The sequence below is a fragment of the Lagopus leucura genome, unplaced genomic scaffold (assembly GCF_019238085.1).
Source record: "Lagopus leucura isolate 7727_CA_CO unplaced genomic scaffold, USGS_WTPT01 Super-Scaffold_100018, whole genome shotgun sequence".
Taxonomy (NCBI): domain Eukaryota; kingdom Metazoa; phylum Chordata; class Aves; order Galliformes; family Phasianidae; genus Lagopus; species Lagopus leucura.
The window spans coordinates 642,520-658,046 of record NW_024962272.1 but is presented as its reverse complement, the minus strand read 5'-3'; the positions used below and the strand labels follow the sequence as shown (position 1 = coordinate 658,046).

The window sequence follows — 15,527 nt, the reverse complement described above, 5'->3', positions numbered from 1 at the left end:
ACACAGTGCCATCTTAGACTGCTGGGTCCACTGGGAGAATTTAACAGTGCTGCAGAAGTAAGAGAAGATGAAGGCTGCGGCGGCCCTTTGCAGCCCAGCAGAATGACTAAATGACCATCAGCGCTGCGGCCAGGCACGGGGCGGCCTCGTCCCCCTTCAGAGACGCGCACAAAGCGCCGCGCGGGAGAATTTTTCCTTATCTGCTCCGACAGCCCCCGGGCCGGAGAGCGACGCAACGCCCGACCACCTCCGCATCCCTCGCGGGGCCGGAGCGGGGTCAGGGCCGGGCGGGTCGGCCCGGCCAGGGGCGTGAAGATCAGGTGGCGGCGAGGAGGGGCGAGCGCGGCACCGCCTCTCCTCCCCATTGGCGCTGGCGGCGGGGGCCGCGCCGCACCGCCCTCCCCGACCACAAAGCGCGGCGCCCGACGGTGGCGGGGCTGTGTTAGCGGGGCCATGCAGCGCTGCGGGCGCTGGTGGGGGCGGCTAGCGGCCCGCGGGGCGCCGGGGCACCCGAGGCCGGCGGCGGCGGCGGCAGCGGCGGGAGACCCTCCGCGGCAGCAGCGACGGTGGGGCAGCGGCGAGGCGGCGCGGTGCATCGAGCAGCTGCTACCGCGGCACGATGACTTCTGCCGGCGGCACATCGGCCCGCGGGAGCGGGAGAAGCGGGAGATGCTGCGCGCCGTCGGGGTGCAGGTGGGTGCCTGCGGCAGGGGCGCCGCGCAGCTGCGGCGGTGCGGGGCGGCTAACAATGCTATGCGGCCGCCTCTTTGCAGAGCGTCGAGGAGCTGATGGATAAAACCATCCCGGCCAGCATCCGGCTGCGGAGACCGCTAAGGATGGACGACCACGTCGGTAAGTGGCCCCGCTGCCGCCCGGGCGGCCTCCGCGCTCGGCGGCTGCGCCCCCACCCGCGTAGCCCACCCTTCTCCCCGGCTCAGGAGGGAGGAAGACTCGTACGAGTCCGCTCCCGGCGATGCGATGCTACTGCTTTGTCCCAGGAGCCCCATACGGAGGGAAAGGCGTGGCCAAAAACCGTGCCTTCCTAGTGCTGCTTCGGCTGGGCTGCCATCTGTCTGCAAGACTTCTTTGTGTGTCCTTCCCCCCTCCCCGAGTAGCGTGTTGTAACGGCGTGCTAAATCCTGGTCGCCGTGTAACGGCCGCGCCCGAGAGCAGAGGCAGTGATTGGGGGGACGGGTGAGCTGCGGCAGCGCGGAGCTCCGCGCCGGCTGTTGCGGCACAGAACGGTTCAGCGAGCTGCTGTTCAGACCTGGCGTTGCTTGGTGAATCCTCAGATACTGACGCCTTGAAGTTATCGATCACTGCGTGAAATCTCTGTCTGCAGTCTTAACATACGAACATCGTCCTGCGAGCCCAGGAAGCGAAGGAAACACTTAAAAACACACTGAACTCAACACTTCCACCAAAATTTACGGACTGCAGTGTCCGCTCAGGTACCAGGGGTGTTTCCATCAGTGTCAGCATCACATCTGTACCTGGATCCTCTGCCCAAGTTCTTAAGCACAGGGTCCTCACTGCCTGGTCACTGCGGGCCTCCAGGGCTCTGTGTGAGTCCCAGGTGGCATCATCACTACTTCCAGTAATAGGATTGTGGGGGAAGCTGGGGCCTGTGGGGATGCGGCCTAGTGTTGGTGGGGGAATGGGTCCTGCTGGTGAAACACCCTGTGAGTGCCCGGTACTTTCCTGTCGTGTGGGAACAGCAAGAGAGGTGGAATTCAGTCACTTCCTTTCATCTGTGTGAATGCTGCAATTACTGCTCAGTATGTTTTGCTATGGTTAATATATGTGGGTCAGGATTTTCCTGGACTGATGAGTTGTCATTATTTAACCCCTAGTGCAAGGAGCTTTTTAAATTTTATTTTTTAAGTAAAAAAGGAGTGGGGGTAAATGTAGGTTGTCAGTAATAATCACATCTCAAATAACCGCCTCTCCAATTTCTGGATTTAATTTGAGGTTGCGAATGTGCAGAACTATGATACAGCACAGTTTGGCACTACAGTAATTGTGTGCTAACGAAATACAAGTCAACGATGCTGGCTTAAACCAAAATCCTTTTACAGTTTTATGTATGTGAATGCACACTGGTCTGTTTGAAGCAGTTCTCTCCCACATCACCATGAATTAGTGATGTCCTGTTACATATAGGCTCTCACTGTGCAGTGGGACCTGTGAGCCAGTGGTGTGTTTTCCTCCATTTGTTACGCTGTTCAAATTCCCTTACAGCAAAATCTGACAGAACGTGGCTATGATGCCATCTTGCACTACGTGCAGTGAGTTCTCAAGAGAGATGAAGCGCTGAAAACCTCTGTCTGTGCACTGCTGCTTGTCTTTGTTCTCCCCTCAGCGTGGAGGCTGACTGCCTTTGTAACTTACTGTGTAGCTTTCCCCTCTGTTGGCAGTGGGAAACTCTACAGATTGTAAAAGAATAGTTGGAGGCCTCTACTTACAGTGCAACTTCTCATTCAATATTTTGGACCCAGAGCTCTCTATTCTGAGTAAAGCTTACCTCCCTGTTAATGCATCATTAGAGAGAACACTGCTTTCTTATCACTAGTGTAGGATTCCTTATGTTAGTATGGTATATGACTTCTCTATCCACTGCCTTGTATTAAAAGGAGATGGCAAAACTAGGAAAGTGACAGGAGAACTTTTGTCCTTTGGAATCACAGAATTGCCAAGGTAGGGGAAGCCCTCCGTCCAGTCCAACCATCCGCCTACCACTGATATTACCCTACTAAACCGTGCTTTAAACACGTTCTTCTCATTTGGGTGAAAATTCTGCTCCCACCATCCCCAGATATCATTCACGTAAGGGAGAACAGGGCAAGACAATTCAGAATGCGTTGTTCAGTGAGAGTTTATCAAGTTCCTGATATATCGATTCCTAACAGTTTAAATACATACATCATTTCTTTTTCTGTACAAAAAAGCAAACAATAAAACCATAATGATTGCCCAGATCAGCCTGCAGCTGGGCAAATCAGCTGTGTTCAGCCTGTTCCTTCATACAGGGAAATGCAGCTGAGCTTACCCTGAAGTCTTGCTGAAGTTGTTACTTAAGGCTAAAATTAGATCTGTAGCCCAGGAAAACCATTAATATACCACCAGTGTGATGGATGAGTGTCATACGTCTCTGTAATTGTTTTAATTTTCTGAAGATTTTATAGCTTTAGGCTTAGCAGGTGTGAACATGAAGTAACATAGCTACGATCCTAATGAACACTGCTATAGAATTTTGTGTGACCCAAGGATTACATAGGAGAGCAACTTTTGTTGCCACACTTGCTATACACTTCTATAAATGATAGCTTCCTTTGGATGGTAGGACTCAGCACCTGGAGCAGGCTCTTGTGCTGTCCTGCAGTGTTAGTGCATGTCTGGCCTTTTTTCTTGTAGCAACTGCTGTGAGGATCTTGCTTCCTTGATATCAGAAGGCTTAAAAAAAAAAAAAAAAAATATGTTTGAGGCCTGGCATAGTGGCAAAATGATGAAATAGTCTCCTTCCTTTTACACTGTAGATTTTAAGTTGTGTATCTCAGTCTTCTCCTCTTGTCTTGATTCCTCTCCCTTTCCCAACCTTGTTGGGTACCATATTTTTTTGCAGATACCAAATGAAAAGCAACACTGCTACACTAACCACTGAAGCATTAGCAGGAATAATAGTATTGTCATTTTATGACCAAATAGCTCATTCCCACGTAATATTTTTGTGATGCATTTTGCCTTTTCCATCTGTGGATGTCACAGTAGCAGCCCTGAAGTATTCTCACTGAACTCCTAGTGGGAACTTCATTGAGTTTTCCCTTCAGTTATTTGATAAGAGTAATGCAGGATCAATGAACTTTCTTCTGGTATACTATCTCTGATCATGTTATCTGATGTAACGATGAGGGGAATAAAGATCAACTGTAATAACTTACCTGGGAATTTTATTTTCTGCTGAATAAGGTTCCTAAAGGATTTGTAGACTATTACCAATGAAGTGAATTCCAGATAAAGATGTTTCAATCATGTTGTTTTAGAAAACTGGAAAATATCTCTGTGCAATGGCCAGTTTCCCACTGTTAGCAGTAGTCAATTCTTTTTATTTCCACATTTTGGATGCTTCTTTATCTCTCTCATTGCTGAGGAGAGCTTAAAGAAATTGGAAACCTGACACTGAGGTAGGTGTTTTTAATGCACGTGTTTTGAATCTTTATGAAATACTAGTCTTGTTCACATATATTAGCTTTAAATAAACACAAGAATACAGTGTTTTGCTATGCGTGCCCCAAAGTCTGCATACTGTACAGCAGAAAGAATCTGTAATTCTCTGGATTTACTCATGTTCTGGCTGACCAAACTGAGACCTCAGCCATTTGGTTTTAAATACGAGAAGGGATGTTTAGGTATACATCGAACTACTCATCACTGTTCTGCCTTACTGCTATTGTTAGTCATTTGCACAGAGCAGTCAGTGCAATGCCAGCCCCATTTCACAGGTCACCTTATGGGAACATGCCATTAAAAGTTGGGCTAGGTGCAGTGGGGAGTGCCATAACTGCTGCTGATGGGCAACAAAACTGCGGTCCTGCTGGATCTGGTGAGGCCTCGAGGAACTCTGCAGTCCCACCGTGCCCAGAAAAGGCCCTGCTGGGCTCAGGCCAGGCTTCACCCTGCCATAGTGTGAGGACCCTGATTAAAAGTAATTATTTGACTGTCTCCAGGGATAACTTGTACAACTATACCTAAAATCAGTGTTGGGGTCTGCCTGTGCAGCTCCTCCAGGTGAATGCCGTTCTGCCTTTCGCTTGGAAGTTTAATTGCTGCTTGTGCTGCTTACAGTCTCACTAAGGCTCTTTCCCTTGTTCCTTGGATTAGTATGGAAATGTTAGTGTTATTTCAGGGAGCAAAAGTTCAGTGTGTGCATGTGATAGTTGTTAGCTGTGTTTGCTGAGGAGTAACTCTTAACTTTCTAGATTACCTGTTCAATGAGGCAAAGGGAGTGCTATCAGCATACAGTACAGTACTTGTGGTATGTGCTCACTATGGAATTCATGCTCTTGATGCATTGTGGTATGACATCAGGCTAGTGGGCGAGTTAAATGATAGCCTGCCTCTGCCTTTGGCTCAATTTGGAGTCAAATAAACAAAGACATTGGAATTTCCAAAAAATTGCTGAAGTTAGAATTTTGTAAGAATACAATGCTCTCCTTCAAATCAAACACAAGAACATCTTTCTTTTTGGCTTGCAAATGATAGAGGAAAGTATCTGTAGTGCTAAAGCTTTCACTAAAAGAAAAGGGGAAAAGGTGGTAAAGTAGTAAAAAGAAAAAAAAAAGTCTGGAATAAGCAGTGTAGCAGGAGTATGGAGGAATGGAACTTCACTGCTATTTAGAAACTTTGCTTTGGACAGGGCTGAGATGAAATAAATGCTTGACTCCTGAGCATCCAGGAAAATTGCAACAATTCACCAAAAGCAAGAAATCAAACATTATACATCAAATGTAACAGTGACTAAGAGGCAGAGAAAGGATGAAGAACATTGTGATTGAAACTGAAGATCTGTAAAAAAACAAACGAAAAACACCTTTGTAGAAGTGTTATTGCCATTTAGGTGACTGTGGAAGAAACTAATCGAAGGAAAAAATTAATTTTTTACATATTAAATGAACTGTCAGCTCTAGGAGTAAAAGGGGAAGCACAAGTTTTGAAGTCAGAGATGAAGTGATTGTCTTATGTCTGCAGAAGATATAAATTTATGAACTTGATGTTTCCTATGGAAAATAATTTGCCAGCAGATTCTAGAGTATCAAATATTTGATCTCTTCTGATGGAGTAACCCGCAGTGAGAAACAAATTTTGAAATATCCAGGGCTCAAGTTTTTCTGTGTTGGTGATTTATAGCCTCATATTCCAAAGTCTGACTTTCAGATTGTAATGCAGAACAGACAGAATAACTCAGTGCAACTACGGTACTGCTGCTGCACAGCAGTTTCCAGGATCAGAATTGGGGAAAAGTAACAAAAAAAAAATCTTTCCAAGCACCTCATCTAGGAGGTTTGGTGTCCAGTTTCACCAGGTTTGTTAGGTTGGGCATGGTTATCCCTCCTCATATTGTTACAAAGCTTACTGACCACTTTCTGCATCCTCAAGTATTAAGGTTAAGGTAGTTGGTGAGTCTTTCCTTTTGGTTGGTGTTGGTTAGAGTTATTTGCTAGAGGGTTTGACAGTACGTGATTTTTGTATGGGCATGTGATCAGTGAGAAGCATGTTGAAGCAAGAGCAAAACTGGACTGCAGCTGGGAGAGACAGGACGTGCATTCACCTTTCATCTGGACACTTCAAAAGTGTTGTATTGTAATTGCTAAGCTAGATTGGCAGATTCTAATTCAAGCTAATCTTGAATGGAATTTCTTAAGCTAGAAATGTCTGTTCACATTTTTTTATTTTTTTATTTTTTAATTAAATAAACCTCTGAAGGAAACTTAATATTGAATGAATAAAACTTTTCCATTTTATCAACTGTTTAGGGAAAGTGCCTAACGTCTGTAGAGGGGGAAAAAAAAAGTTCTCTGATGAATGGTTCCTTCTGAGATGTACTGTAACACATATGCAAAAAACCTGGAATGCACATTGCCTTACAGCAAAAAGAACTCCACAAGACATGTTTCTCTCATTATTAATTTCACAGTGGTGAAACTGCATTTTCTGGAGAGAGTAACTGCCTAAAATGGAATATTTATGACTGAGCTGTCAAATCTGATTAATGTGATAGGACAATAGAGGAAAAGTAATATAAATATTTCCATTCAGATGCATCCATATCAGCTGTTTCTTAAAATTAATGGGGACAAATGCTCATATTTTGTCGAATTTAAGCTTTCCCATAGTGCTTTAACATTTTGGCCTCACTCTGTTATTGTTCCTGTGTCAGTCACTACTGGTAAGTTTCTATATGAGGGAATATTTTATACAAGGCATTTTAGTTAAAATCTGTTAGTGTTGTGTGTAACTGAAGTTTTCTGATGTTGCTTTTTCTCAATCAGGTGAAAATGAAATCCTTGAAACGTTATACAGTATAGCAAGCAAGAACAAGATATGGAGGTCCTATATAGGCATGGGTTATTACAACTGCTCAGTGCCACAGCCCATTGCACGGAACCTTTTGGAGAATGCAGGATGGTAATGTACAGCATTTTCGTGCTAAATACATATTTATAAAATTAGAACATGTTTGAAATTCACCTTATAACTACTGCAGACAGATATGGCCCAAATCTATTTTTATGATTAAGGCTCTTGTGTTTTAGGTACTAGTGTAGGGTGTAGAAAATGTCTTGCTGTTACTGAAGCTAGAGAGAGGAAAGAAAAATTTTTGACTTTAGAAGATACATTTTCTGTAAAATATTTCATAAAATCGTAGAATATTATTGACCTAGAAGTCATGACTTCCATATACAGTTATCAAACCAACAATGTTTTAGTTTGCTTTAAGGAAGTGTAAAAACTTACTTCTTGAACTTAATTAGTTCTTTCACAGCTTCTGCTTAAAACTAAAGCAGCAGACTCCTCCACTGCATTTTTGAATGGAGGAAGTTAAACAACATGCAGTAGTTTGATTATTATATTCTTATGAGGTAGAAGGCAGCCTTGGAAATCTCAGAGGCTTTTCATCTTAAAATTCTATCTCCGTGAATCTGGTGAATCTGTATCCACAAAGTATGTTCTTGTCTGAACAAATAATTGATTCCACTGATGCCTGAATGTAGATAGACAGTGATAGTTGATAACTAGTTTTTGAAAAGGCAGAGGGCATTTTGATCTTATCATTCAATGAACGTTTAGCTTTTCGAGACAAGCCTGACTTATGGACTCGAATTGGACTCATTTGGCTTTTCTCAAATGTAAAGAGGAAATCTTTTAATGCATTAATTTGTATTTCATAAACAGTATTAGTCTAAATGAAAGTGGGATCTTTAAGGGTTGCTTATATTTAGAGGTTATAAAAAAGCGCTGCTTCTTAGACACTGTATCTTTTGAGTTTCCATAAATGGATCTTTGTATCTGCAGACTTCCAAGACTTTGAAGTGTTTGCTTTGAGTGCTTCATTTGTGTCTCAGATTTTTTGAGTTGACTACAGAGTTGCACTTTTTGTATCTAAGGAATCTACACAGTGTATATAAGCCAAATTTTAATTAGTCTCATCCCTGGTCTCTTTTTCAAAACATGTAAACTAAGTATTTCGGTAGAGTGTAACAAGTAACCACTTATTAAAGACGGTAGAAAGTGGACCAAAAGGAACTGTATATTTTGAAATCCTAACAACTTACGTAGTAGTATTAAAATGACTGGTAGATTGTATCTAGAGATCTGTTCTTGCAGTGTCTAGTAAAATCAGACTTTCTATAGAAACTGCTTTGAGAAACCACGGCTCTCCTTATGTCATCTGAGTGTTTAACTATCAGTGTTAAAGCAGTGTGCATTATGGAGCGGGGGAAATTCTGCAAGTGCAGGTTTGTTGTTTCTTCCCAGTTCTGGCTCTCTCACATGACTGCTTGGCAGTCATCAGAGGAAAGCTTGCAAGATGAGTTTGAAAAAGAATGCTTGTAGGAGACTGAGCGCAGAAATGGAGGACTTTCGGTTTTTTGAAGCAACTGAACTTGCTAGAAGGAGGCAGGAAACACAAAGATAGATTTCAGGAGAAAATTATTTTTGAGCAATGTATTTTCAGCTGAAAATGAACCTACTCAGTAGTGGATCTGCTTTCTTCTAATCTGCCAGAAACATCTTCCCAAATCTCAGGTTCTGCTAAGAAAATAACACTGCTGGAGTTTCAGAAGTTTCTGACAGGACAACTGTGTATAGTATCTGTTTGCAATATAAGCTTAGTTTTAAATAAAACTGTCTGACAGTACCATGCACTAATTTACTGCCTAACAGCATTAGAAAAGATTGGACATCCTTACCTTTTAAGCCTGAATCCCATCCGAAAAAGATCCATATTCATGAAAGAAGCTACTTGAAAACCTTTTGGATAGATATTCTTTATACAGTTTTATATCCAACAAACACTTTGATTCAAAGAAAATAAGCAGAAAACCCTCTGTAGTGAAACAGAGCTTTACTGGAATGCAGCAATTAAAATTCCTGTCTTCTGGTGAGGCATTTGATTTAGACACAGAGTGTACCCCTTATTTTTGATACTTGGTTTGCTTTTGGTCTTGATGCTAGCTGCTAACAATTCCTTGTTCCTGGCACTCTGTAACTAGCAGCTCTATACTAATAGTGGATGGATGCCTTTGATGTATTTTCCATACACTACTGAGTTGTTAAGAACAAAAATATTAGCCTGCTTTTTTAAAAAACCAGAAGCAGGTCAGTATGTATACTTGCTTTATCTTTAGAAAAGACAGTGCAGACAGAAGGATTTGTTTGCGGGCATATTACCCATTATGTGACATCCAGCACAAGCCCCTCAACTACATAAATACCCCACCTGTCTACTGGCTTGAATGAATAGTGTTTATTCTGCTGTGTCTCATTTTCACATGAGTTTTTTTACACCAGATGTGCTGAACTCTTGCCTAAATAGCACTCAACTTTGTCGTTAATGTGAACATAAATGAATGACTAAAGATATGAAGGATATTTGGCTTCATAATCAGCTTGTAGGGTGATTAGGCTTTTTTGTTAACATATGCGTTTCTTATTAAGGTATATATCAAAACAACATAGTATTTACATTACTACAACAGATACAAAGAGCACAATGACACTATTTGATAGTATTTTGTAGCTGAGAATTTGGTCTGTTTTTCAACACAGTCACCACCATTAGCTATACATCCTCACCAGCGATTAACAAAAGTTGTGTGCTGGGCCTGTACCAGTGGAGGTGACCCACTGTCACCACAGCTGAAACACACCACTCACCACTTCCCTGTGCTCACGTTGACTGTTTGGTCTCTAAAAACATTAACCAAACATCAGTGAATGTCAGTGGCTGCCACTTTTTCTGTGTGGAGGAATTCAATTCTGTGCCTTTGCTTCTTATGCACTTGCATGTCAGATGCCATTTTGTCATACTGTCCCTCTGCTGCCATCTGTTGCATGGCAACAAAAGAATAGAATCATAAAGGGGCTTAGGTTGGCAGGATCTTGAAGACCACTTATCTGGATGACCTGCCATGGGCAGGGCTATCACCCACTAGCTCAGGCTGCCCCAGGCCCCATCCAGTCTGGTTTAGAGCACCTCCAAGGGTCAGACATCCACAGCTTCTCTGGGCAACTTGTTCCTGTACCTCATCGCTCTCTGAGCAAAGAATTTTTTTCTCAAATCTAGCATATATTTCCCCTATTTTAGTTTGAAGCTGTTCTGCTTGTCCTGTCACTATCAGACTGTGTAAAATGTCAGTCCCCATCTGCTTGTGAGCTTCCTGTAAGAACTGGAAGACCATAATGTGATCTCTTATGCAGCCTTCTATTCTCCAAACTAAACAAACCCAGCTTCTTCAGTTTTTTGTGAAAGAGATGCTCCAGATCTCTGATTATCTTCATGACCTTCTTCTGGACCCAAACCTGCAGCTTTCTTGTACTGGGAACCCCAACCCTGGACATAGTACTTCAGATGGGGACAATAATCCCCTTGACCTGTTGGCCACCCCCTCTTTTGATGAAGCCCAGGATAGAGTTGGCCTTCCAGACTGCAAACATACACTGCTGCCTTTTTTTTCCACCAGGACTCCCAGTGTAACTGAACGTTGGTGGGAAAATTCAACTTCTATGGTCCTGCCATGAACATACACCTCTGACGCTGTGGTCTGATGTAATAAAATAGGAGACATTACTTTTAGAGCAGCCCTAGTATATTTGCCTATCTATCAGGCCTTGAAAATCTGTGAGACATTTCGTAACATCTTGCAGTGGAGCATGGTGCAGAGATCTCCAAAGTACTTCACTTTTTTTTATCCACAGGCATAAAGTATGTAAAAGTGAAGTAATCATACCAAGGATATCAACAGTCTTAACATCACCTCTGTAACATAGTAGCCAGTAGCACTTAGCTCTCAAGCACTGCATTGTAAAATTTACTGTATATGATACAAACTTTAAGCAGTTAAGCAGTTATCTTCCACTTGCAGACTAGGTACAGAAAGCTGCACAAGCAACTCACAGACCATGCCAAATTGGCAGGAAATTCAGTGTCTGTGCTTTGACTGGAAGCTGGCATGTCTCCATGCCTATCACAGGACCATCCTGCTTTCTCAAATCCACAAGTAAGATACTGCTTATGTAGGTTGGTTTGAAATTATGCAAGAGGTCTGTCTTTACTTTACATTCGTGTTAGTTTACTGTCAGATCTCAAAAAGAAAACTCTGTGACTGGAAATACAAATAAATGCCAGCTCTGGCAATACATGAGATTCATGTTGTGGATGTCTAAAACTGCAAGAACAGATGTTATAGTGGAAGTATGATGTTGTTTATGAGTACAATAACTTTCCAGATATTTAATAAAACTATAGAAGAAATTACTGTAGGAGGTATATGGTGAAATGTTTTGACCATATGTTAGGAAATAACTTAGACATACCTTCACATTTTATTGACTGTGCATTTGCAAGTACTGATCAAGAACTACTTCTCTGAGTGTTTTTTGATAATGGAGTCTATGCACATTCTGCCATTTCATTAGTATTTCCCAAGGGAGATATTTTAAGGTGAAGTAGAAGCAAGAGCTAACTTTGGAATAAAGAAGCTGTAATTGTTATTTTTGCAGTTAATGTATTGGTTTTCCTGTTAAATCTAAAACAACCCCAGCTCCTATGTACAAAAACTGCTCCTTTGTAAAGCAGGATTTTTGATCAGCAGCCTAGCTGTGGGCTGAAAGCATGTTTCCTGGATACAGCTTGCTTTGATGCCAGTCTGACGATGCCAGCCTTGCAGGGACACAGTACTTAAGTGTCTTTCTAAACCTTCCTCAGTGTTGAAGTTTGTATTTATGTAAATGTTTCTGAGTGCAGGATGAGGCAAAGAGTGAAAAGAATACCCATGTTTGAAATAGCTACAAAAGCAACAGCCATTTAACATCAAACTCCTGACTGGTCTGACACAGGCTGTAGAAAGACTTTGTTAGCTTCCTGTGGAAAGTTTCCTGTGCCATGTCCCATCTGCTATTGTGAACTTGTGAGCCCAGGTCTGCAGAAACACTTTTGGTCCTAAATGATATCAACTGGAGATGGTATTTTCCTCCAATTTTCTTGAAGAAAAAAAAAAAAAAGGCAGTTTGCAGTTTGTATTCCTTGTCATTACAGTAATTTAATTGAATGTTGATGCTAGTGGACTTCCGCATGCAAAGTAGCCACTAACCTAAGCAGAAGAGAGGTGCTGGTTGGTTTGGGTTTTTTTTGGCTTTTTTTAAATGTTGCTTTGATTGAGGGATAATTTAGTGTACTTCTTAGATTTGATCTCTGCAAATGTTTACTTCAAAAATGAGTTTTGCTTTTAAGGATTTGACTTGTAAATGACTTTAGGAACATCATTTAACGTGAAGTAAAGATTGTCATACATATTCAGGCAGGAGTTGCGTTGCAGACTAAAACCAGCTATTTTATTTGAAGAAGTAGTGGAGAAGTATCGTTATTTTGTGAAAGTATTCAGATGCTTGAACAGTGCCAATCAACCTTTAAAGAGAAGATTATGTGTTTAAATAAATGCTTCAGTTCTACTGAAGATTTCTTCACTAGTGAAGCTGTTAAGCATGAGCAATGGTTGTTTGCTCTAGTACTGGAATTAAAGATTTCACTGTTGAACTTTGTGTCCTTACTGAAATTGGTAATTTTTATTTCAACCATTTTTAGCATTCAAAAGGATAGCATTTATCTGGTGTGTTATCCTTTCTCTGCTGGAGCAGTAGGATTGAGAACTATCAAATTTGCATCTGCTTAGTTTAAGAATAGATTAAAAAAAAATAAAACAACAAATGGTGAAACTTCATTTAAAAACTGTTTGATTATAACCTGTGAGTAGAAATCCTTTTAAAACTGCCTACTTGCAGTTCCATTATACTAATTGTCCATTCTCAAGAAGTGATGTGTTGTTAAGCCTGAACCTGAGAAGTGCCAATTGCCTTTCCTCCCGTGAGTGCAGAGTACTTGGCAAGCACGAGGTTTCAGAAACAGCATGTTGACAGATAGCGACAATACGCTTGTTCAGACACAGAGATGTGACTCAGTTCTCTCACGCTCTGATCCTACTACACCTCTCTCTTCTCCAGTAAGCAATCCTATGACAACTTTAGAAGTTATTTCTCTTTTCAAAATGGAGGAAGATAATTCATCTGTAAAAAGCCAAGTCAGAATGAAGTGAGAAGATACCCTCAGGTTTTCAGGAGAATAATAAATTATAACAACCTAAAAATAAATGTTTTCTAATTGGTGGATCATACTCAACAACATCATTTTGGGTTGTTTTTTTTTTTTGTTGTTGTTGTCGTTGTTTTTTAATGGTATAAACCTGTTAGGTATTCTGTAACCAGACTCTGAGTTCTTTCCTTACAGGGTTACCCAGTATACTCCTTACCAACCTGAGGTCTCCCAGGGCAGACTGGAGAGCCTGCTAAATTACCAGACTATGGTGTGTGATATCACAGGAATGGATGTGGCTAATGCATCTTTGCTGGATGAGGGGACAGCTGCTGCAGAAGCTATGCAATTATGTCACAGGTACTATGTTTAAATTTATGGTTAAATTACAGCAGGGAGGAATTTGGTGTTTGAAAGACATGTCGGCTATGTAGGCATGAGTAGTTTGAAGTTGAATGCGGCCTTTTCACTGTGAGCAGATTGCTGAATAGCTAAGGCTCATGCTAGTAAGCCTCACCAGCAGTTGCCAGTGTTAATGTGTTTGAGAAGTTTCAAGCCTTCAGAAATGTAAGGACCCAAAAACTAGAGTGAAAGGCTGGAACAAGGAACACTTATCCTTGGTGGAAGAGGATTGAATCAGGGAGTATTTATGAAAATTGAGCATACGTGAGTCCTCAGAGGCTTATAGAACCAGGTTTCCTCTCCAGAGGGGTCTAAAGACAGCGTGCTCCAGTCTTCGGTTGACTCACCAGGGGACTCATGGACCATCTGACTATCCATCATCTGAGTCCTCATACTGGCACTCAGACTCCCATATGCACACATATGCAACGCAAATACGGAGTGCCTCACCCAAAGAAAGGAATTAAACCAGAAGAAAGGAAGACTACACCATTCAAAAGTGTGACTTATCCAAATCAGCCAGCAGCTGGCCCCTTTTATCCTCTTATCTCTCAATTTTTTCGTACTCAAAATCACTTTGATCTATGTTTTCCTTTGATTTTTCATACTAATATCCCATAGTAAGCCCTGAAATGCCTTTCTGCTGCATCCCATAATGTATCCCACACTTCTGGGATAGCACTGAGGTTGCCAGGCAAGGTATCCCTTCCTTTGATTCTTTATCTTGGTTCCCACCTCCCTCTGCACTTGCAGAGGTGACTTCTAGTGGACTGGTGTCTCCTCAGATGGATCTGGAAGTAGCAAGAACAAGGTGTGACCTGTGGTCTTCATCTGCCCTTGCCTTGCAGTGCTCCCTTATGGGGCTGCAGGGGAGCTTAACCTAACAGTCTGTGGCATCAGATTCTCATGTCCGTATCCAAACATACTTTTAAAGAACTGTACTGTAAGGGTATTTGAAAGGAATCTGTAAATCAAATGAAGTTTGAGGGGCATTACAGAAGGTCACTGGAGTCTCTATTATCAAGGAGGAGACTATACTGTCGCTCAGAATGTCAGCCTGACATACAGTCATGCCATTTTACTGGAGAAAACCAGGCAAATATGCAAGGTTCTGTTTTATTATTTCAGTAGCACCTGTTTAGTTATCCAGGGAAATGCAGATAATCTGCATTGGAGGATGCAATTGTACTTCTTTATGAGAGTAGTTGTGAATGAAGGCATTCTTGATGCTTTGTCAGTTGGCTCCTGGTCCTGTTTCATAGCCTGCTTTAATTTTTATTACGTTTGAATCTCACTGGAGTGTCTGCAATGAACTTTGCTATTCTAAATTGCCTAGAACTTTCATATACTTAATGTACTTATGAACATCAGAATTTGCAACTTCCTTTTTACTTTATGAAAACTAACATTTAGAAAACAGGTTAATTCCATAGAAAAAAATGTATTCTTAATATAGATCTCTTTTTTTGCTCCTTTTTTTAACAGGCACAACAAAAGAAGGAAGTTCTATATAGATGCCCGATGCCACCCACAGACTATAGCAGTGGTCCAAACTAGAGCAAAGTAATGTTCTTCTCCATCTTCCACTGTATCTTTTAACTTAAATTGAATCATTTTTCATCTACATGATATGCTTGACATGCTTGAACTGCAAGACTATGCTTTCTCAGCAAAATAGAAGCAGAAATCTGTTAACATTTGGTGTTGCTTCTAATTTTCTATTCACATCTAACTGGTGAAGTAAACCAAGATGTTTAAAAAG

At 41.7% G+C, this 15,527-nt stretch overlaps 1 protein-coding gene across 1 annotated transcript in view; it reads left to right on the top strand.

Annotated features, from left to right (window-relative positions):
- The first annotated feature begins 453 nt into the window (after positions 1-453).
- GLDC (glycine decarboxylase) overlaps positions 454-15,527 on the top strand; it is a 36,865-nt gene continuing 21,791 nt past the window's right edge. The window contains exons 1-5 of the mRNA XM_042877342.1: positions 454-693; positions 774-852; positions 7,047-7,182; positions 13,559-13,723; positions 15,251-15,328. Coding sequence (XP_042733276.1) covers positions 454-693; positions 774-852; positions 7,047-7,182; positions 13,559-13,723; positions 15,251-15,328 — 698 coding nt within the window. The remainder of the gene's footprint in view (positions 694-773; positions 853-7,046; positions 7,183-13,558; positions 13,724-15,250; positions 15,329-15,527) is intronic.